This window comes from Hemibagrus wyckioides, linkage group LG06, assembly GCF_019097595.1.
Source record: "Hemibagrus wyckioides isolate EC202008001 linkage group LG06, SWU_Hwy_1.0, whole genome shotgun sequence".
NCBI lineage: Eukaryota > Metazoa > Chordata > Actinopteri > Siluriformes > Bagridae > Hemibagrus > Hemibagrus wyckioides.
The window spans coordinates 34891874-34915342 of NC_080715.1; the positions used below are offsets into that span (position 1 = coordinate 34891874).

At 41.5% G+C, this 23469-nt stretch overlaps 1 protein-coding gene across 3 annotated transcripts in view; it reads right to left on the reverse strand.

The window, feature by feature from the left end:
• nbas (NBAS subunit of NRZ tethering complex) overlaps window positions 1-23469 on the reverse strand; it is a 256830-nt gene that overhangs the window by 211244 nt on the left and 22117 nt on the right. For all 3 annotated transcript variants that reach the window (XM_058393499.1, XM_058393497.1, XM_058393500.1), the window contains exons 7-8: window positions 10271-10404; window positions 8311-8444 (exon numbers count right to left, since the gene is read on the reverse strand). In XM_058393499.1, the coding sequence (XP_058249482.1) occupies window positions 8311-8444; window positions 10271-10404 (268 nt within the window). The remainder of the gene's footprint in view (window positions 1-8310; window positions 8445-10270; window positions 10405-23469) is intronic.

The following is a 23469-nucleotide window of genomic DNA, read 5'->3' on the forward strand; positions in this document are numbered from 1 at the left end:
GAATGAGTTTGTCATCTTTCAGTTTGTTTTCCCATCAAAAACACGTGCAAACGGTCAAACAGACTGCAGCCTTTAAAATCCTGAAGCTTGTCGCCAGAAAAGGGTACACAAGATATCAGAAGCTCTGTAGGCCACAACTCCAGAGCTGATGATGCAACATGATGATTTATGTTTCGGAAATTAATATTTTAAGACCCTAAATTAAGTATCTCATGATAGCGATTTGTACAGCTTGAGCCCAAACTCTACAGTATCCTGACACAAGTTCTGTGGCATAAACCCTTGGAAAGATTCACTTGAGCACAGTGACTGAGGTTGACTGAAATACTTCTACACTGAAAGAAGTAAAGGCTTACTACAGATAAATACTGCCCCCCTCCCAAAGCTCCAGTAAAATAGTTGACTAAAAAGCTTCTCCCTTTCCTTTACTGATCCGACTGCTGCTGATCCGAGTGCTTAAAAGAAATAAAAATGTATGCACTGTTAACATTTGCGTCTTAAAATAAGTCCTGAGAATTGGAAGGAAGGCTCCGTTCATTAGCGTGTCTTCGCCAGGCATCAAATAAACAGAAATCCATGTTCAAGCTGCTGAGCTTGGGCTCCATGTGCATCACAGCTTGGCTGCTTTCCACATCAATTATGTGGCATTACAGTTGACAGAAGGGGTCTAACACGCCATAAAAACAAATTGTCGCAAACACAGATTGTGTTTTTAAGCCTCATTTGATTCATGCTTTCCCTTTGGCCCCCCGATACACTATTCATAAAACAGCAAGAAGAACAGCAACACCTGACAGCCCTGTCAGATCTTTAAACATGCCGACAATACACTCAGAACAATAATTACCTAATCTAATCTCAGTGTTAATGGTTGTTTACTATATCACATTATTGTTCATCTGAAAAGAAAAACACCTTTTCTTAACCATTTCTACCAGTGTGTCAGCTTTGGTTACATTATCTAGCTTTTTTCTCTGATTTATTATTAGCACAACACCAAACGCTCTTCATCCTCAGACCTTCATCCAAACACCTCAACACCAGTGATATAGTGTAGTGATCACAGTCTTAGAGTACAAATATGAAGCAGTATGGGTGAGTATGATGAGTGTAGGTGAGTATGAGTATGGATGAATATGATGAGTATGGTGATTATGATGTGTATGATGAGCTATGGGTGAGTATGATGAGTATAATGAGTATTGTGAAGAATGGGATGAGTATGAAGAGTATGGGTGAGTATGATGAGTATGATGAGCTATGGGAGAGTATGGTGAGTATAATGAGTATTGTGAAGAATGGGATGAGTATGAAGAGTATGGGTGAGTATGATGAGTATGGGTGAGTACGATGAGTATGGGTGAGTATGTGTATGGGTGAGTATGATGAGTATGGGTGAGTACGATGAGTATGGGTGAGTATGGATGAGTATGGTGAGAATGAGTATGGTGAGTATGAGTACGGTAAGTATGGGTGAGTATGATGAGTGTAGGTGAGTATGGATGAGTATGGTGAGTATGAGTATGGTGAGTATGAGTATGGTGAGTATGGGTGAGTATGATGAGTGTAGGTGAGTATGGATGAGTATGGGTGAGTATGATGAGTATGGTGAGTGAGTATGGGTGAGTATGATGAGTGTAGGTGAGTATGATGAGTGTAGGTGAGTGTGATGAGTATGGGTGAGTACGATGAGTATGGGTGAGTATGGATGAGTATGGTGAGAATGAGTATGGTGAGTATGAGTATGGCGAGTATGGTGAGTATGAGTATGGTGAGTATGAGTATGGGTGAGTATGATGAGTGTAGGTGAGTATGGATGAGTATGGGTGAGTATGATGAGTGTAGGTGAGTATGGATGAGTGTAGGTGAGTGTGATGAGTATGGGTGAGTATGATGAGTATGGTGAGTGAGTATGGGTGAGTATGATGAGTGTGGGTGAGTATGATGAATGTAGGTGAGTATGATGAGTGTAGGTGAGTGTGATGAGTATGAGGAGTATGGTGAGTATGAGGAGTGTAGGTGAGTATGGGTGAGTATGAGTATGGGTGAGTATGAGTATGGGTGAGTATGAGTATGGGTGAGTATGAGTATGGGTGAGTATGATGAGTGTAGGTGAGTATGATGAGTATGGTGATTATGATGTGTATGATGAGCTATGGGTGAGTATGATGAGTATAATGAGTATTGTGAAGAATGGGATGAGTATGATGAGTATGGGTGAGTATGATGAGTATGGTGATTATGATGTGTATGATGAGCTATGGGTGAGTATGATGAGTATAATGAGTATTGTGAAGAATGGGATGAGTATGATGAGTATGGGTGAGTATGATGAGTATGGGTGAGTATGAAGAGTATGGGTGAATATGAGTGTAGATGAGTATGGGAGAGTATGAGTGTAGATGAGTATGAGTGTAGATGAGTATGGGTGAGTATGATGAGTGTAGGTGAGTATGATGAGTGTAGGTGAGTATGGGTGAGTATGATGAGTATGGGTGAGTATAATGAGTATGGGTGAGTATAATGAGTGTAGGTGAGTATGGGTGAGTATGATGAGTATGGGTGAGTATGATGAGTATGGGTGAATATGAGTGTAGATGAGTATGGGTGAGTATGAGTATGGGTGAGTATGAGTATGGGTGAGTATGATGAGTGTAGGTGAGTATGATGAGTGTAGGTGAGTATGGGTGAGTATGATGAGTGTAGATGAGTATGGGTGAGTATGAGTATGGGTGAGTATGGTGAGTATGAGGAGTGTAGGTGAGTATGATGAGTGTAGGTGAGTATGAGTATGGGTGAGTATGGGTGAGTATGGGTGAGTATGGGTGAGTGTAGGGGAGTATGAGTATGGGTGAGTATGGTGAGTATGAGGAGTGTAGGTGAGTATGATGAGTGTAGGTGAGTATGAGTATGGGTGAGTATGGTGAGTATGAGGAGTGTAGGTGAGTATGATGAGTGTAGGTGAGTATGGGTGAGTATGGGCGAGTATGAGTATGGGTGAGTATGATGAGTGTAGGTGAGTATGATGAGTATGGGTGAGTATGATGAGTGTAGGTGAGTATGGGTGAGTATGAGTATGGGTGAGTATGATGAGTGTAGGTGAGTATGGGTGAGTATGGGCGAGTATGAGTATGGGTGAGTATGATGAGTGTAGGTGAGTATGATGAGTGTAGGTGAGTATGAGTATGGGTGAGTATGGTGAGTATGATGAGTGTAGGTGAGTATGGGTGAGTATGAGTATGGGTGAGTATGATGAGTGTAGGTGAGTATGGGTGAGTATGAGTATGGGTGAGTGTGGGTGAGTATGATGAGTATGGGTGAGTATGATGAGTATGGGTGAGTATGATGAGTATGGGTGAGTATGGGTGAGTATGAGTATGGGTGAGTATGATGAGTATGGGTGAGTATGATGAGTGTAGGTGAGTATGATGAGTATGGGTGAGTATGATGAGTGTAGGTGAGTATGAGTATGGGTGAGTATGATGAGTGTAGGTGAGTATGGGTGAGTATGAGTATGGGTGAGTATGATGAGTATGAGGAGTGTAGGTGAGTATGATGAGTGTAGGTGAATATGGGTGAGTATGAGTATGGGTGAGTATGATGAGTGTAGGTGAGTATGGGTGAGTATGAGTATGGGTGAGTATGATGAGTGTAGGTGAGTATGGGTGAGTATGAGTATGGGTGAGTATGATGAGTGTAGGTGAGTGTGAGTATGGGTGAGTATGATGAGTGTAGGTGAGTGTGAGTATGAGTATGGGTGAGTATGATGAGTGTAGGTGAGTATGGATGAGTGTAGGTGAGTGTGAGTATGGGTGAGTATGATGAGTGTAGGTGAGTATGGATGAGTGTAGGTGAGTGTGAGTATGAGTATGGGTGAGTATGAGTATGGGTGAGTATGATGAGTATGGGTGAGTATGATGAGTGTAGGTGAGTGTGAGTATGAGTATGGGTGAGTATGATGAGTGTAGGTGAGTATGAGTATGGGTGAGTATGATGAGTGTAGGTGAGTGTGAGTATGGGTGAGTATGATGAGTGTAGGTGAGTGTGAGTATGAGTATGGGTGAGTATGATGAGTGTAGGTGAGTGTGAGTATGAGTATGGGTGAGTATGATGAGTATGGGTGAGTATGATGAGTGTAGGTGAGTGTGAGTATGAGTATGGGTGAGTATGATGAGTGTAGGTGAGTATGAGTATGGGTGAGTATGATGAGTGTAGGTGAGTATGGATGAGTGTAGGTGAGTGTGAGTATGATTATGGGTGAGTATGATGAGTGTAGGTGAGTGTGAGTATGAGTATGGGTGAGTATGATGAGTGTAGGTGAGTATGAGTATGGGTGAGTATGATGAGTGTAGGTGAGTGTGAGTATGAGTATGGGTGAGTATGATGAGTGTAGGTGAGTATGATGAGTGTAGGTGAGTATGGATGAGTGTAGGTGAGTGTGAGTATGAGTATGGGTGAGTATGGTGAGTATGATGAGTGTAGGTGAGTATGGGTGAGTATGAGTATGGGTGAGTATGGTGAGTATGAGGAGTGTAGGTGAGTATGGGTGAGTATGAGTATGGGTGAGTATGGTGAGTATGAGGAGTGGAGGTGAGTATGATGAGTGTAGGTGAGTATGGGTGAGTATGAGTATGGGTGAGTATGGTGAGTATGAGGAGTGTAGGTGAGTATGATGAGTGTAGGTGAGTGTGAGTATGAGTATGGGTGAGTATGAGTATGGGTGAGTATGATGAGTGTAGGTGAGTGTGAGTATGAGTATGGGTGAGTATGAGTATGGGTGAGTATGATGAGTGTAGGTGAGTGTGAGTATGAGTATGGGTGAGTATGATGAGTATGGGTGAGTATGATGAGTGTAGGTGAGTGTGAGTATGAGTATGGGTGAGTATGATGAGTGTAGGTGAGTATGAGTATGGGTGAGTATGATGAGTGTAGGTGAGTGTGAGTATGAGTATGCGTGAGTATGATGAGTGTAGGTGAGTGTGAGTATGGGTGAGTATGATGAGTGTAGGTGAGTGTGAGTATGAGTATGGGTGAGTATGATGAGTGTAGGTGAGTGTGAGTATGAGTATGGGTGAGTATGATGAGTGTAGGTGAGTGTGAGTATGAGTATGGGTGAGTATGATGAGTGTAGGTGAGTATGGATGAGTGTAGGTGAGTGTGAGTATGAGTATGGGTGAGTATGATGAGTGTAGGTGAGTGTGAGTATGAGTATGGGTGAGTATGATGAGTGTAGGTGAGTATGAGTATGGGTGAGTATGATGAGTGTAGGTGAGTATGGATGAGTGTAGGTGAGTGTGAGTATGAGTATGGGTGAGTATGATGAGTATGGGTGAGTATGATGAGTGTAGGTGGGTGAGTATGATGAGTATGGTTGAGTATGATGAGTATGGGTGAGTATGATGAGTATGATGAGTATGGGTGAGTATGATGAGTGTAGGTGGGTGAGTATGATGAGTATGGGTGAGTATGAAGAGCATAGGTGAGTATGATGAGTATGGGTGAGTATGATGAGTATGGGTGAGTATGATGAGTGTAGGTGGGTGAGTATGATGAGTATGGGTGAGTATGATGAGTGTAGGTGGGTGAGTATGATGAGTATGGGTGAGTATGATGAGTGTAGGTGAGTATGATGAGTATGGGTGAGTATGATGAGTGTAGGTGGGTGAGTATGGTGAGCTGTGGGTGAGTATGATGAGTATGGGTGAGTATGATGAGTGTAGGTGGGTGAGTATGATGAGTATGGGTGAGTATGATGAGTATGAGGAGTGTAGGTGAGTATGATGAGTGTAGGTGAGTGTGAGTATGAGTATGGGTGAGTATGAGTATGGGTGAGTATGATGAGTGTAGGTGAGTGTGAGTATGAGTATGGGTGAGTATGAGTATGGGTGAGTATGATGAGTGTAGGTGAGTGTGAGTATGAGTATGGGTGAGTATGAGTATGGGTGAGTATGATGAGTGTAGGTGAGTGTGAGTATGGGTGAGTATGATGAGTGTAGGTGAGTATGAGTATGGGTGAGTATGATGAGTGTAGGTGAGTGTGAGTATGAGTATGCGTGAGTATGATGAGTGTAGGTGAGGGTGAGTAGGGGGGAGTATGATGAGTGGAGGCGAGTGTGAGTATGAGTATGGGTGAGTATGATGAGTGTAGGTGAGTGTGAGTATGAGTATGGGTGAGTATGATGAGTGTAGGTGAGTATGAGTATGGGTGAGTATGATGAGTGTAGGTGAGTATGGATGAGTGTAGGTGAGTGTGAGTATGAGTATGGGTGAGTATGATGAGTGTAGGTGAGTGTGATTATGAGTATGGGTGAGTATGATGAGTGTAGGTGAGTATGAGTATGGGTGAGTATGATGAGTGTAGGTGAGTATGGATGAGTGTAGGTGAGTGTGAGTATGAGTATGGGTGAGTATGATGAGTATGGGTGAGTATGATGAGTGTAGGTGGGTGAGTATGATGAGTATGGTTGAGTATGATGAGTATGGGTGAGTATGATGAGTATGATGAGTATGGGTGAGTATGATGAGTGTAGGTGGGTGAGTATGATGAGTATGGGTGAGTATGAAGAGCATAGGTGAGTATGATGAGTATGGGTGAGTATGATGAGTATGGGTGAGTATGATGAGTGTAGGTGGGTGAGTATGATGAGTATGGGTGAGTATGATGAGTGTAGGTGGGTGAGTATGATGAGTATGGGTGAGTATGATGAGTGTAGGTGAGTATGATGAGTATGGGTGAGTATGATGAGTGTAGGTGGGTGAGTATGGTGAGCTGTGGGTGAGTATGATGAGTATGGGTGAGTATGATGAGTGTAGGTGGGTGAGTATGATGAGTATGGGTGAGTATGATGAGTATGAGGAGTGTAGGTGAGTATGATGAGTGTAGGTGAGTGTGAGTATGAGTATGGGTGAGTATGAGTATGGGTGAGTATGATGAGTGTAGGTGAGTGTGAGTATGAGTATGGGTGAGTATGAGTATGGGTGAGTATGATGAGTGTAGGTGAGTGTGAGTATGAGTATGGGTGAGTATGAGTATGGGTGAGTATGATGAGTGTAGGTGAGTGTGAGTATGGGTGAGTATGATGAGTGTAGGTGAGTATGAGTATGGGTGAGTATGATGAGTGTAGGTGAGTGTGAGTATGAGTATGCGTGAGTATGATGAGTGTAGGTGAGTGTGAGTATGGGTGAGTATGATGAGTGTAGGTGAGTGTGAGTATGAGTATGGGTGAGTATGATGAGTGTAGGTGAGTGTGATTATGAGTATGGGTGAGTATGATGAGTGTAGGTGAGTATGAGTATGGGTGAGTATGATGAGTGTAGGTGAGTATGGATGAGTGTAGGTGAGTGTGAGTATGAGTATGGGTGAGTATGATGAGTGTAGGTGAGTATGATGAGTGTAGGTGGGTGAGTATGATGAGTATGGTTGAGTATGATGAGTATGGGTGAGTATGATGAGTATGGGTGAGTATGATGAGTATGGGTGAGTATGATGAGTATGGGTGAGTATGATGAGTGTAGGTGGGTGAGTATGATGAGTATGGGTGAGTATGAAGAGCATAGGTGAGTATGATGAGTATGGGTGAGTATGATGAGTATGGGTGAGTATGATGAGTGTAGGTGGGTGAGTATGATGAGTATGGGTGAGTATGATGAGTGTAGGTGAGTATGATGAGTATGGGTGAGTATGATGAGTGTAGGTGGGTGAGTATGGTGAGCTGTGGGTGAGTATGATGAGTATGGGTGAGTATGATGAGTGTAGGTGGGTGAGTATGATGAGTATGGGTGAGTATGATGAGTGTAGGTGAGTATGATGAGTATGGGTGAGTATGATGAGTATGGGTGAGTATGATGAGTGTAGGTGGGTGAGTATGGTGAGCTGTGGGTGAGTACAGTGAGTATAATGAGTATTGTGAAGAATGGGATAAGTATGGATGAGTATGGGTGAGAATAGTGAGTTGGATGGGTTAGGGTCGTATGAGTATGGTCAGTATGGATGAATATGGTTATGATGAGTGGAGGAGTACTGATGAGCTATATGTGTGGGTTTTTTAATTGTTCCTCTTGATTCTTGTAATATCTGTGTTATATTGTAAACTCAATAAATATAATTATTGGTAAAAAAAAAAACAGCATAAATGATTCATCTTTAACTATCATCACCATTCAGTCATGTCAGCTGCTTATCCAGAGCTGATGGGAAGAGACACACTTCAACAGAAAGCCCTTTCACATTTCTCTCTGAATACAAATAAAAGATGAATAAAATGTGATTGAGACCAAAATCATCCAGAAAGTTAAAAACACCACTGTTACCTGACCAGGTAGCTCTTCAGCTGGCCGCTGTAGGTGATCACAAGCAGCTCTGCGGACCACTGAGCGCTGCCTGTGTACTCCAGGAAGATCAAACCGGCCGCAGCGTAGCTGAAATCTCCGGGAAAACTCACAGCCTGAAGGAAGAGAAAGATGAGACGGACAGACAGAAAGTGGCAAAAAGAAAGATGAACAATGAGCTGACGGTGATGCGAGTGAGACATCAATCAGAAAGCCGGCGTGCAAAGTAACCACAGCACATGAGAGCACTTCATTACTGCCAACACTGAGCACTCAGACGAGCACACTTCCTCTCACTCGGCAGCGACAAACAGGAGACCGATTTCACCTGCGTGGGAAGACTTCCTCTGATTTCATTCAAATACTGCAATGAAATGTTTAGCTAAGCATCTCTATTATTCATCAATCATCAATATTACAGAGATCAGATATCTCCCTGCAATAAGCCACTGTTTACTCATTAAACTCACACTGTATTCAGTAAACTGCGGAGAAACTGTCCTTTCTAGAGGAGAATTAAGAAAGAAAGAAAGAAAGAAAGAAAGAAAGAAAGAGCCTGAGATACAGATAAAGAGACAGTAAAAGAGTGAGAGAGAAACATATAGAGAGGTCAACTGAGAGAGAGAGAGAGAGAGAGAGAGAGAGAGAGAGAGAGAGAGAGAGAGGCAGAAAGAGAGGCCGAGAGGGAGAGACCAAGAGAAAGAGAGTCTGGGATACAGTTAGAGAGAGAGAGCAAAAGAGTGAGAGAAACATAGAGAGGCCGACTGACAGAAAGAGAGAGAGACAGAAAGCAAAGAGTGAGAGCAAGACAGAGACAAAGAGTGACAGGGTGGCAGAGAGGAAAGAGAGAGAAAGAGAAGCAAAGAGTGAGAGAAATGCAGCAATGGAGAGTGACAGGGTGGCAGAGAGAGAGAACAAGAGGTATAGAGGAGAGAATGGGACAGAGAAAGAGACGACGGAGAAAGAAGAAAGAGATAGAAAGAAAGATAGAAGCAGACAGAGACAGACAGACAGGCATACAGAGAGATTGAATGCACATGAGAGAGAAATATATAGAGAGGCCAAGAGGCAGAGAAAAAGATAGAGGTAGATAGACAGACAGAGGAACAGTGATGCAACCACAATGCAAAAGTGCTACTCCAAAAAAAAAAATCAACGAGAAATAACGTCTCAATGCAGAGTCTCTGCTGCTCTTAGTACAATTGCTTCAGACATGCATATGACATTTCTTCCAAATAAAGACGAAAGCTGCGAAACAGAGAGCATCTCTGCAGATCCAGCGCTGATTCAGTGTGACGTGAAGGACAGAATGGTAAAAAGGAACACAGAGAAATTGCCTACAATGATAATATGATGAGATTAATCATGTCATTTATCCTGGCAGATACTGAGCCAGGAACAAAAGAGAGGACACAGCGGGAGAGAACTGGCAGAGAGAGCTCGCCCTGTGTGTCCTAAATGCCAGCGTATTATTCCACCAGCCCATCATCACCCGGATCGGTCCAATCGGAAAAGTCTTCAGAACAAACAGACTGCAAACAGAGACTTCAAAAGTGTTTTGGGGTTTGGGAATTTGGTGGAATTCTGAAGTGAATTTGGGGGAATTCTGAAGTGAAATCTGGGAAATTCTGAGGTGAATTTGGCAGGAATTCTGAATTGAAATCCGGGGAATTCTGAGGTGAATTTGCTGGGATTCCGAGGTGAATTTGTGGGAATTATGAAGTGAATTTGCTGGGATTCTGAAGTGAATTTGGGGGGATTCTAAGCAACTCAGCAAAAGTTTCCATTCAGAGCCAGCAAAATCCCTTCAAAGAAAGAAAACCATTTCAGCATATTTCTATCATTCAACACCCAAATGTCCCATCTGGAAAACCAAACCATCAAGCTGCAGAGACACACAGGTGAGGTGGAAACAGAGGGAGGAAGGTTAGTTGGTTCTTACTGGTGGGATGACGAACAGTTCGCTGCCCATCAGGTCGAAGACTCGCACTGTGCCAGTGCTGTCAGCATAGGCCAGTAAAGCACAGTCATGACTCCATGCCACCTTCCTCCACTGTGGAGACGGGTCCGTGGGCACTGCAACCCAAAAAACGTTTTTTAGAATTTACAATAAATCACAGAATAGTCACCTGTATAATGAACAGTCACCTGTATAATGAACAGTCACTTGTATAATGAAGTCACCTGTATAATGACCAGTCCCCTGTATAATGACCAGTCCCCTGTATAAAGAACAGTCACTTGTATAATGAAGTCACCTATATGATGAAGTCACCTGTATGATGAACAGTCACCTGTATAATGAACAGTCACTTGTATAATAAAGTCACCTGTATAATGACCAGTCCCCTGTATAATGACCAGTCCCCTGTATAAAGAACAGTCACTTGTATAATGAAGTCACCTGTATGATGAACAGTCACCTGTATAATGAACAGTCACTTGTATAATAAAGTCACCTGTATAATGACCAGTCCCCTGTATAAAGAACAGTCCCCTGTATAATGACCAGTCCCCTGTATAATGACCAGTCCCCTGTATAAAGAACAGTCACCTGTATAATTAAGTCAACTGTATGATGAAGTCACCTGTATGATGAACAGTCACCTGTATAATGAACAGTCACTTGTATAATAAAGTCACCTGTATAATGACCAGTCCCCTGTATAAAGAACAGTCCCCTGTATAATGACCAGTCCCCTGTATAATGACCAGTCCCCTGTATAAAGAACAGTCACCTGTATAATAAAGTCACCTGTATAATGACCAGTCCCCTGTATAAAGAACAGTCCCCTGTATAAAGAACAGTCCCCTGTATAAAGAACAGTCACTTGTATAATGAAGTCACCTGTATGATGAAGTCACCTGTATGATGAAGTCACCTGTATGATGAACAGTCACTTGTATAATGAACAGTCACTTGTATAATAAAGTCACCTGTATAATGACCAGTCCCCTGTATAATGACCAGTCCCCTGTATAAAGAACAGTCACTTGTATAATGAAGTCACCTGTATAATGAAGTCACTTGTATAATGAACAGTCACATGTATAATGAAGTCACCTGTATAAAGAACAGTCACATGTATAATGAAGTCACCTGTATAAAGAACAGTCACTTGTATAATGAAGTCACCTGTATAAAGAACAGTCACCTGTATAATGAAGTCACCTGTATAAAGAACAGTCACCTGTATAAAGAACAGTCACCTGTATAAAGAACAGTCACCTGTATAATGAACAGTCACCTGTATAATGAAGTCACCTGTATAATGAACAGTCACCTGTATAATGAAGTCACCTGTATAATGAACAGTCACCTGTATAATGAACAGTCACCTGTATAATAGTCACCTGTATAATGAAGTCACCTGTATAAAGAACAGTCACCTGTATAAAGAACAGTCACCTGTATAATGAACAGTCACCTGTATAATGAAGTCACCTGTATAAAGAACAGTCACCTGTATAAAGAACAGTCACCTGTATAAAGAAGTCACCTGTATAATGAAGTCACCTGTATAATGAACAGTCACCTGTATAAAGAACAGTCACCTGTATAATGAACAGTCACCTGTATAATGAAGTCACCTGTATAAAGAACAGTCACCTGTATAATGAAGTCACCTGTATAAAGAACAGTCACCTGTATAATGAAGTCACCTGTATAAAGAACAGTCACCTGTATAAAGAACAGTCACCTGTATAATGAAGTCACCTGTATAATGAACAGTCACTTGTATAATGAAGTCACCTGTATAATGAACAGTCACCTGTATAATGAACAGTCGCCTGTATAAAGAACAGTCGCCTGTATAATGAACAGTCACCTGTATAATGAACAGTCACCTGTATAATGAAGTCACCTGTATAAAGAACAGTCACCTGTATAAAGAACAGTCACCTGTATAATGAACAGTCACCTGTATAATGAACAGTCACTTGTATAATGAAGTCACCTGTATAATGAACAGTCACTTGTATAAAGAACAGTCACATGTATAATGAAGTCACCTGTATAAAGAACAGTCACCTGTATAATGAAGTCACCTGTATGAAGAACAGTCACTTGTATAATGAAGTCACCTGTATAAAGAACAGTCACCTGTATAAAGAACAGTCACCTGTATAATGAAGTCACCTGTATAATGAACAGTCACCTGTATAAAGAACAGTCACCTGTATAATAGTCACCTGTATAATAAACAGTCACCTGTATAATAGTCACCTGTATAATAAACAGTCACCTGTATAATAGTCACCTGTATAATAGTCACCTGTATAATAAACAGTCACCTGTATAATAGTCACCTGTATAATAGTCACCTGTATAATAGTCACCTGTATAAAGAACAGTCACCTGTATAATAGTCACCTGTATAATAGTCACCTGTATAATAGTCACCTGTATAAAGAACAGTCACCTGTATAATAGTCACCTGTATAATAGTCACCTGTATAATAGTCACCTGTATAATAAACAGTCACCTGTATAATAGTCACCTGTATAATAGTCACCTGTATAACAGTCACCTGTATAATAAACAGTCACCTGTATAATAAACAGTCAACTGTATAATAGTCACCTGTATAATAGTCACCTGTATAATAGTGACCTGTATAATAAACAGTCACCTGTATAATAGTCACCTGTATAATAAACAGTCACCTGTATAATAGTCACCTGTATAATAAACAGTCACCTGTGTAAGTCACCTGTATAATAGTCACCTGTATAAAGAACAGTCACCTGTATAATAGTCACCTGTATAATAAACAGTCACCTGTGTAATAGTCACCTGTATAATAGTCACCTGTATAAAGAACAGTCACCTGTATAATAGTCACCTGTATAATAAACAGTCACCTGTATAATAGTCACCTGTATAATAAACAGTCACCTGTATAATAGTCACCTGTATAAAGAACAGTCACCTGTATAAAGAACAGTCACTTGTATAACAGTCACCTGTATAATAAACAGTCACCTGTAAAATAAACAGTCACCTGTATAATAAAGTCACCTGTATAATAAACAGTCACCTGTATAATAGTCACCTGTATAAAGAACAGTCACTTGTATAATGAAGTCACCTGTATAATAAACAGTCACCTGTATAACAGTCACCTGTATAATAGTCACCTGTATAAAGAACAGTCACCTGTATAATAGTCACCTGTATAATAGTCACCTGTATAATAAACAGTCACCTGTATAATAGTCACCTGTATAATAGTCACCTGTATAATAAACAGTCACCTGTATAATAAACAGTCACCTGTATAATAGTCACCTGTATAATAAACAGTCACCTGTATAAAGAACAGTCACCTGTATAATAGTCACCTGTATAATAAACAGTCACCTGTATAATAGTCACCTGTATAATAAACAGTCACCTGTATAAAGAACAGTCACCTGTATAATAGTCACCTGTATAATAAACAGTCACCTGTATAATAGTCACCTGTATAATAGTCACCTGTATAATAGTCACCTGTATAATAAACAGTCACCTGTATAATAGTCACCTGTATAATAGTCACCTGTATAATAAACAGTCACCTGTATAATAGTCACCTGTATAATAAACAGTCACCTGTATAATAGTCACCTGTATAAAGAACAGTCACCTGTATAATAGTCACCTGTATAATAAACAGTCACCTGTATAATAGTCACCTGTATAATAGTCACCTGTATAATAAACAGTCACCTGTATAATAGTCACCTGTATAACAGTCACCTGTATAACAGTCACCTGTATAATAGTCACCTGTATAATAGTCACCTGTATAATAGTCACCTGTATAATAAACAGTCAACTGTATAATAGTCACCTGTATAATAGTCACCTGTATAATAGTTACTCAACTGCTAAGTTACCCATCCACTCACTTAGTTACCCACTCACTCAGTTACGCACTCACCCACTCAGTTACTCACTCACTCACTCACCCAAACACCCACTCACTCACCCACACACCCACTCAGTTACCCACACACCCACTCAGTTACTCACTCACCCGCACACCCACTCAGTTACTCACTCACTCACCCACACACCCACTCACTCACCCACACACCCACTCACTCACCCACACACCCACTCATTTACCCACAAACCCACTCACTCACTCACCCGCACACCCACTAATTTACCCACAAACCCACTCACTCACTCACCCGCACACCCACTCAGTTACCCACTCACTCACTCAGTTACTCACTCACCCGCACACCCACTTAGTTACCCACATACCCACTCAGTTACTCACTCACCCGCACACCCACTCATTTACCCACAAACCCACTCACTCACTCACCCGCACACCCACTCAGTTACCCACAGACCCACTCAGTTACTCACTCACCCGCACACCCACTCATTTACCCACAAACCCACTCACTCACCCGCACACCCACTCATTTACCCACAAACCCACTCACTCACTCACCCGCACACCCACTCAGTTACCCACACACCCACTCAGTTACTCACTCACCCGCACACCCACTCATTTACCCACAAACCCACTCACTCACCCGCACACCCACTAATTTACCCACAAACCCACTCACTCACCCGCACACCCACTCAGTTACCCACTCACTCACTCAGGTACTCACTCACCCGCACACCCACTCATTTATTCACAAACCCACTCACTCACTCACCCGCACACCCATTCAGTTACCCACTCACTCGCTCACTCACACACTCACTCGGTTACCCACTCACACACTCACTCAGTTACCCACTCGCCCACTCACTCAGTTACCCACTCACTCAGTTACCCACTCACTAATTCAATTACACACTTACCCACTCACCCAGTTACTGACTCACTTACTCACTCGGTTACCCACTCACACACTCACTCGGTTACTCACTCACACGGTTACCCACTCACACACTCACTCGGTTACCCACTCACACACTCACTCGGTTACCCAATCACACACTCACTCGGTTACCCAATCACACGGTTACCCACTCACACACTCACTCGGTTACCCACTCAGTTACCCACTAAGTTACCCACTAAGTTACCCACTCACTCACTCAGTTACCCACTCAGTCAGTTACTCACTCACTCACCCACTCACTCAGGTACCCACTCACTCACTCAGTTACCCACTCACTAATTCAATTACACACTTACCCACTCACCCAGTTACTGACTCACTCACTCGGTTACCCACTCACTCACTCAGTTACCCACTCACCCAGTTACTGACTCACTTACTCACTCAGTTACCCACTCACTCGGTTACCCACTCACACAGTTACCCACTCACACACTCACTCGGTTACCCACTCACTCACTCACTCAGTTACCCACTCACTCGGTTACCCACTCACACACTCACTCGGTTACCCACTCACACACTCACTCAGTTACCCACTCACTCAGTTACCCACTCACTCAGTTACCCACTCACTCACTCAGTTACCCACTCACTCACTCAGTTACCCACTTACCCACTCAGCCAGTTACTGACTCACTTACTCAGTTACCCACTCACTCACTCACACACAATTTCTCAGTTAATCACTCACTCAGTTACTTAACAGAAACTAACATTAAATCAGTTTATGTTAATTAAAGGTTAAAATGCAGATGAGAAAATTACTGCATGCCATTATCTCTATGAAGATTTACTTCTGTAAGAAAGAGACGCGATCCTTAAATCCTGGTGCTTGCCAATAAATTTAGACAGCATAAGTGAGTTTAGTTACGAAAAGGTCTGACAGATGAGCTGGCAGCCAATCAGAGCTCAGACAGCGCAAATAAATGAGAGAATACCGTGATAGCTATCATGAGCTCTCTATGAGATAACAGGAGGTTTGTAGATAATAAAGATAGATAGGGGAATAATAAGATGTATCAGAAGAAAGCAGATATTTACAATGCGTTTTATCTAGCTAGAGTCAGACAGATTTAGCTAGAGTCTCTAATCAGTTAGACATAAAGTGATCAATAAGCACTTCCAGTTCAATTTCACTTCCTGTGATTTACCAACATGTTTTGTACCGAATCACTCGCCTTTCTCAAGACCTAAAACAGGAGGAGGTAAAATAAATCATGCTGCCGGGATAATGGAGTAATGGATTATTAATGTGAACATGTGGCTGTTAGAGTGCAGTATTATTCATTTTCAAAAGTTTCCTCAACCATATGGTGACTCCTGCTATTCAGAGAGAGAGAGGGAGAGTGTGAGTGAAGAAGAAGAAGAAGAAGAAGAACAACAACAACAACAGCATGTGATTCAGTGAGAAAATGAAGAGCACAAGTGCATGAGTTCATTGTGTTTAATCCAAGTTTAATCCAAGGATCTAAACCAAAAAGAAAGAATAGTCCAGTGAAGGACACAGTGAAGGTGTAACTGAGTGAGTGAGTGAGTGATGGTGTAACTGAGTGAGTGAGTGAGTGAGTGAGTGAGTGATGGTGTAACTGAGTGAGTGAGTGAGTGAGTGAGTGAGTGAGTGATGGTGTAACTGAGTGAGTGAGTGAGTGAGTGATGGTGTAACTGAGTGAGTGAGTGAGTGATGGTGTAACTGAGTGAGTGAGTGAGTGATGGTGTAACTGAGTGAGTGAGTGAGTGAGTGAGTGATGGTGTAACTGAGTGAGTGAGTGAGTGATGGTGTAACTGAGTGAGTGAGTGAGTGAGTGAGTGAGTGAGTGAGTGATGGTGTAACTGAGTGAGTGAGTGAGTGAGTGAGTGAGTGATGGTGTAACTGAGTGAGTGAATGAGTGAGTGAGGGTGTAACTGAGTGAGTGAGTGAGGGTGTAACTGAGTGAGTGAGTGAGTGAGTGATGGTGTAACTGAGTGAGTGAGTGAGTGAGGGTGTAACTGAGTGAGTGAGTGAGTGAGTGATGGTGTAACTGAGTGAGTGAGTGAGTGATGGTGTAACTGAGTGAGTGAGTGATGGTGTAACTGAGTGAGTGAGTGAGTGAGTGATGGTGTAACTGAGTGAGTGAGTGAGTGATGGTGTAACTGAGTGAGTGAGTGAGTGATGGTGTAACTGAGTGAGTGAGTGAGTGAGTGAGTGAGTGAGTGATGGTGTAACTGAGTGAGTGAATGAGTGATGGTGTAACTGAGTGAGTGAGTGAGTGAGTGAGTGAGTGATGGTGTAACTGAGTGAGTGAATGAGTGATGGTGTAACTGAGTGAGTGAGTGAGTGAGTGAGTGATGGTGTAACTGAGTGAGTGAATGAGTGATGGTGTAACTGAGTGAGTGAGTGAGTGATGGTGTAACTGAGTGAGTGAGTGAGTGATGGTGTAACTGAGTGAGTGAGTGAATGAGTGATGGTGTAACTGAGTGAGTGAGTGAGTGAGTGAGTGATGGTGTAACTGAGTGAGTGAGTGAGTGAGTGAGTGAATGAGTGATGGTGTAACTGAGTGAGTGAGTGAGTGAGTGATGGTGTAACTGAGTGAGTGTGTGAGTGAGTGAGTGAGTGAGTGAGTGATGGTGTAACTGAGTGAGTGAGTGAGTGAGTGATGGTGTAACTGAGTGAGTGAGTGAGTGATGGTGTAACTGAGTGAGTGAGTGATGGTGTAACTGAGTGAGTGAGTGAGTGAGTGAGTGAGTGAGTGATGGTGTAACTGAGTGAGTGTGTGAGTGAGTGAGTGAGTGAGTGATGGTGTAACTGAGTGAGTGAGTGAGTGATGGTGTAACTGAGTGAGTGAGTGATGGTGTAACTGAGTGAGTGAGTGAGTGAGTGATGGTGTAACTGAGTGAGTGAGTGATGGTGTAACTGAGTGAGTGAGTGAGTGAGTGAGTGAGTGAGTGATGGTGTAACTGAGTGAGTGAGTGAGTGATGGTGTAACTGAGTGAGTGAGTGAGTGAGTGAGTGAGTGAGTGATGGTGTAACTGAGTGAGTGAGTGAGTGATGGTGTAACTGAGTGAGTGAGTGAGTGATGGTGTAACTGAGTGAGTGAGTGATGGTGTAACTGAGTGAGTGAGTGAGTGAGTGAGTGATGGTGTAACTGAGTGAGTGAGTGAGTGAGTGATGGTGTAACTGAGTGAGTGTGTGAGTGAGTGAGTGAGTGAGTGATGGTGTAACTGAGTGAGTGAGTGATGGTGTAACTGAGTGAGTGAGTGAGTGAGTGAGTGATGGTGTAACTGAGTGAGTGAGTGAGTGAGTGAGTGAGTGAGTGAGTGAGTGATGGTGTAACTGAGTGAGTGTGTGAGTGAGTGAGTGAGTGATGGTGTAACTGAGTGAGTGAGTGAGTGATGGTGTAACTGAGTGAGTGAGTGAGTGATGGTGTAACTGAGTGAGTGTGTGAGTGAGTGAGTGAGTGAGTGATGGTGTAACTGAGTGAGTGAGTGAGTGATGGTGTAACTGAGTGAGTGTGTGAGTGAGTGAGTGAGTGAGTGAGTGATGGTGTAACTGAGTGAGTGAGTGAGTGATGGTGTAACTGAGTGAGTGTGTGAGTGAGTGAGTGAGTGAGTGAGTGATGGTGTAACTGAGTGAGTGAGTGAGTGAGTGAGTGATGGTGTAACTGAGTGAGTGAGAGTGTGTGAGTGAGTGAGTGAGTGAGTGAGTGAGTGAGTGATGGTGTAACTGAGTGAGTGAGTGATGGTGTAACTGAGTGAGTGAGTGAGTGATGGTGTAACTGAGTGAGTGAGTGAGTGAGTGAGTGAGTGAGTGAGTGATGGTGTAACTGAGTGAGTGAGTGAGTGTGTGAGTGAGTGAGTGAGTGAGTGAGTGATGGTGTAACTGAGTGAGTGAGTGATGGTGTAACTGAGTGAGTGAGTGAGTGATGGTGTAACTGAGTGAGTGAGTGAGTGAGTGTGTGAGTGAGTGAGTAAAGAAGACGACGCAGAAGCAGCACGAATATCTGAATCTCTTGGAGTTCTCTGTTCCCTTGTGTTCCACTGGAGAAGCTGTGCAGTATATAATCACCGCCGCCGAGTAATCAGTCAAACGCTGAAAACTTTTCCTGCACATTTCACCATTTAAGAAGTTTGCCACGATCTCCAAAGGCAATCAATTCCTGCTCAAGGTCATGAATATTTCATGCTGTGTTACAAGACGCAACCTTTAAAAAATGATTGTTTTAGGGTTCTGTGACTTTAATATTCTCCATTCCAGCTAAAGATCCTGCAGCATTAATCACTAAAGCATCCTCATTCACACGGGCTTCAGAACTTAATAATACATCATATCTCTCTCTCTCTCTCTCTCTCTCTCTCTCTCTCTCTCTCTCTCTCACACACACACACACACACACACACACACACACACACACACATCTGTTGCAGAACCCTGCATCTCACGTTAGCACTTTCTGTAACCTGATGTAATTTCGCTGCTTACACAGGCTTGTAATCACTTGCTGGAAAGGCGGCGAATGAGATTCAGAAGTAAAAAGAAATGAACTTGCACATGTTCAGCACTGGTGTATCTAATATAAAGAAGGAAAAGAAGATTTAATCGCCAGACTATTAGAAGGACATGGCAATCCACGTAGCCAGCAAAGCTGAAACTAAAACAACCTCACGAAACAAATAGCAATGTTTAGGATATTTTAAAGCATTATGTATTTTTTACTCAGCATCACTGGTCGGGGAAAAAAAAACATCATCACTGCGTGGCTTTTTTCTGGAAGAGTTTCTCTGTCTTTATAAACTGTGAGACGTTAAGAAATCATAAACACGCTTTACCAAACAGAGCGATCATGTTTCCTCACAAAACATCCAAAAATCCTTGGTTTATACACGAGATTCATAAATGAGGCCTGGTGCTTCATCTGTGTCTTCTCTGTATTATTGCTAAAGTGAAAAAAAAAAAAAAAAAGGAGACCTCAGTTTTTTCTGCATACTACTGAATTAGACATCTTCCTAAACTGACAGAAGACATCAGGAGGGATAAACAGGTCCGAGGAGATCCGTCTTTCCTCTCAGCTAGAGGACTAGCTCAGTGAACTAGCTAAGAATTCAACACGCAAAGCTTGCTAGTTAGCAAACATGTCCAATTTATATACTTTATTTCTGCATAAACAAAACAAACCTGTCTAAGATCTCATTCACTTAATTACTCAGTTACTTACTCACTAAATCACAATTTAATTCACTACACTCACACACACTGTCACTCACACTCATTCACACTCTCACACACACACACACACACACACACTCCACTCACACTCCACTCACACTCCACTCACACTCCACTCACACTCCACTCACACTCCACTCACACTCCACTCACACTCCTCCGGTCGGTTTGAGTCACTATTTTTTTTTTCATTGAGGCCCTGTCCACACGAACGCGGGTATTTTTAAAACCGCAGCTTTTTTATGCGGTTTGGCCGTTCATCCACACGCAAACGCAGCATCGGGTCACTGAAACCGAACATTTTTGAAAACCAGGGTGAAGTTTTTCAAAAACTCTGGTTTCAGTGTTATGGTGTAGACAGCGAAACCGGAGATTTTTTGCTTGTGAACAGGGTTGCCAGATTGGACTGAAGATTTCCAGCCCAACTACAGCTTAAAACACACCCATTTCAAAAAATACCAGCCCAAAATGCATACTGTTGTAACTAATACAATAACAAACAGTTATAGCAGTTAATAACTTTGTGATATCGGCTTAACGAGTACAACAATTACAATGACAAACCATATAATTAAAACATCAACATTACATATTACACTTTATTGTAAAGTTCGTTTGAATAGAAAATTAATTAAATATCATGATCATAGTTAAAAATAAAAACCTGCCTGTTGCATAAACAACCAGCCCGGCCACTGAATTTTTTATTTATTTTTTTTATAAATATGTTTACCAACTAACATCTTTAAAAAAAAAAATTCAAAAAAACTATAAAATATTTATTTAAAAAATAATTAATCAAGCAATTAATTTTGTTTAATATAAACATTGCAATTTATGATCAGAAAGATGATATTTTTGTCCTATCATTCCACCCAAACTGTGAGGGTCAGTGGAATTTTTTTGACCTGCTTTAAATCCTATCACCTCTGAGTTTCCAGTAATCCAGAAGAAGAACCAGTGAGGAAGCTGTGATCGTACTGGAAATACAATCTGGGGGGGAAGTGGGCTCTCCGCTACACAGAGCCGTAAGAAAAGGACGCCTGCCTCAACTCGCACAATATAACTCACTTCACTCGCATGAGGATCAAATCCAATACTTCAATATGTGTAAAAGCAGGCTTCTGTTATGTGAAGCCGGGAATCATGGGAATTTCAATCAAAAGCAATGAAGGTTTCTTATCTCCACCACAGTGCAGAGGTTAGGAAAAAAAAAGCAAGCTTGCTATTTCTATTCAGAATAAAAAAAAAATAGCAGAACATGCTGGAAAGAAGGAAGGTTCGATAACTCCAGATGAGCGATGATGCTTTCCTAAGATAAATACCTGGAAAAGAAAGGGCTCAGCAGAGACCATAAATCAACTCTCTTCTGCTAAAGGCTAATTAATCTGGACTGAGCGCTGGAACTAATACGCCTAAGTACACGTGATGAGCGTGCCGCGACAGAGCCGGGCCAGATGTACTCATCATAAATCTCCGTTTAGGGAAAAAGGGAAAGGAGAAAAAAAAATAAATACAGAGGCGAAATGTGCGGAGTCAGCACTGTGATGTACTCGCAATAAAAACGCCATCCTGACTTAAAGAGCGGCGCCAACAAAGAAAACACGCCGCTCTCAATCATCCAGGGTTTTGTCACGGAATGAGATTCGGTTCCTTTAGAGCTGATAAAACTCCCAATAAACTTGAAAACGAACAAGTTTCAAAGTAAACATAAAGTTCAGCGAGGAGCACAGATTAGACACGTCACAATCTCACCTCAGCTACAGAGCCAATACCATCACCTCCTCTGTTACACACAACCTCACTGCTCTACCTCATAAACCCTCAGGAATACATTCTCTATATAATAAATGTGTAAATAATATTTGTTTTTTATAAATATGTTTATAATAAACATATAAATAATAAATCTGTATTAATAAATAGTTTAATTACAAAATGTTGTATTTGATAAAAATGTAAAATAATAATTTCTGTATTTAATAAATAACTTTCAATGAATTCTGAATTAAATAAAAAATGTAAATAATAAATTCAATATTTGATAAAAAAAATGTAAATACTAAATTCTGTATTGATCATGTTAATGATAAAAAAGTGTAAATAAAAATTTTTTTTTTGTATAAATAAATAAATTCTGTATCAAAAATGTGTAATGTAATAAATTCTGTTTTAATAAATGTGTAAATAAAAAAAAACATTTCATAAATTTATTTAATGAAATAATACATAAAATTTCATAAATCCTGGGGAAAAAAATAAATGTTTAAAAAATAAATAAATAAATAAATAAATAAATAAATAAATAAATAAATAAATAAAAAAAAATACATCTGATGTTTGCCTGTTAATAGACATAATTTTGTTGAAGACTTTACTGAGTTTTAAATCCTGTGTTGCTCATGTGTTGATGGACTAATAATAATATCAGAGGAAACTGCAGATTACATCCTTTTCTTTTCATTGATACTTCTTTTTTGTGAGAAAGAGAAGGTTTGTGGGTGGGAGAGGCAGGGTGGGGGTGAGGGGTTGTCTGATGCATTATGGTTGAAAAGGGACAAAGTGAGACCGGGCTATCAGAGAGAAAGCAGAGGATCAGACGCCAGACATTTATCTCCACTAAATCACTGTAAAGAGGGTATGATCAGAGAGAGAGAGAGAGAGAGAGAGAGAGAGAGAGAGAGAGAGAGAAATAGAGAGATAGAGACAGACAGTGTGAGAGAGACAGAGAGAAAGAGAGACACAGTGTGAAAGAGAGACAGAGAGAGAGACAAACAGAGAGGAAAAGAGTGTAAGAGAGAGACGGAGAGAGAAAGAGACATAGATAGAGAGACAAACAGAGAGGAAGTGTGTGAGAGAGAGAGAGAGAGAGAGAGAGAGAGAGACAGAGAGAAAGACAGAGGGAGAGAGAGAGAGAAACAAAGAGAAAGACAGAGGGAGAGAGAGAGAGAAATCAGAATACACTTTTCTGAGTTAAAAAAAAAAAAGTGTGTATTAAAAGATCTTTTCTAAAGTAAATTAACTCCATCATCTCCATGAAATGAGAGCGAGTGTGTACTGGGAGCTC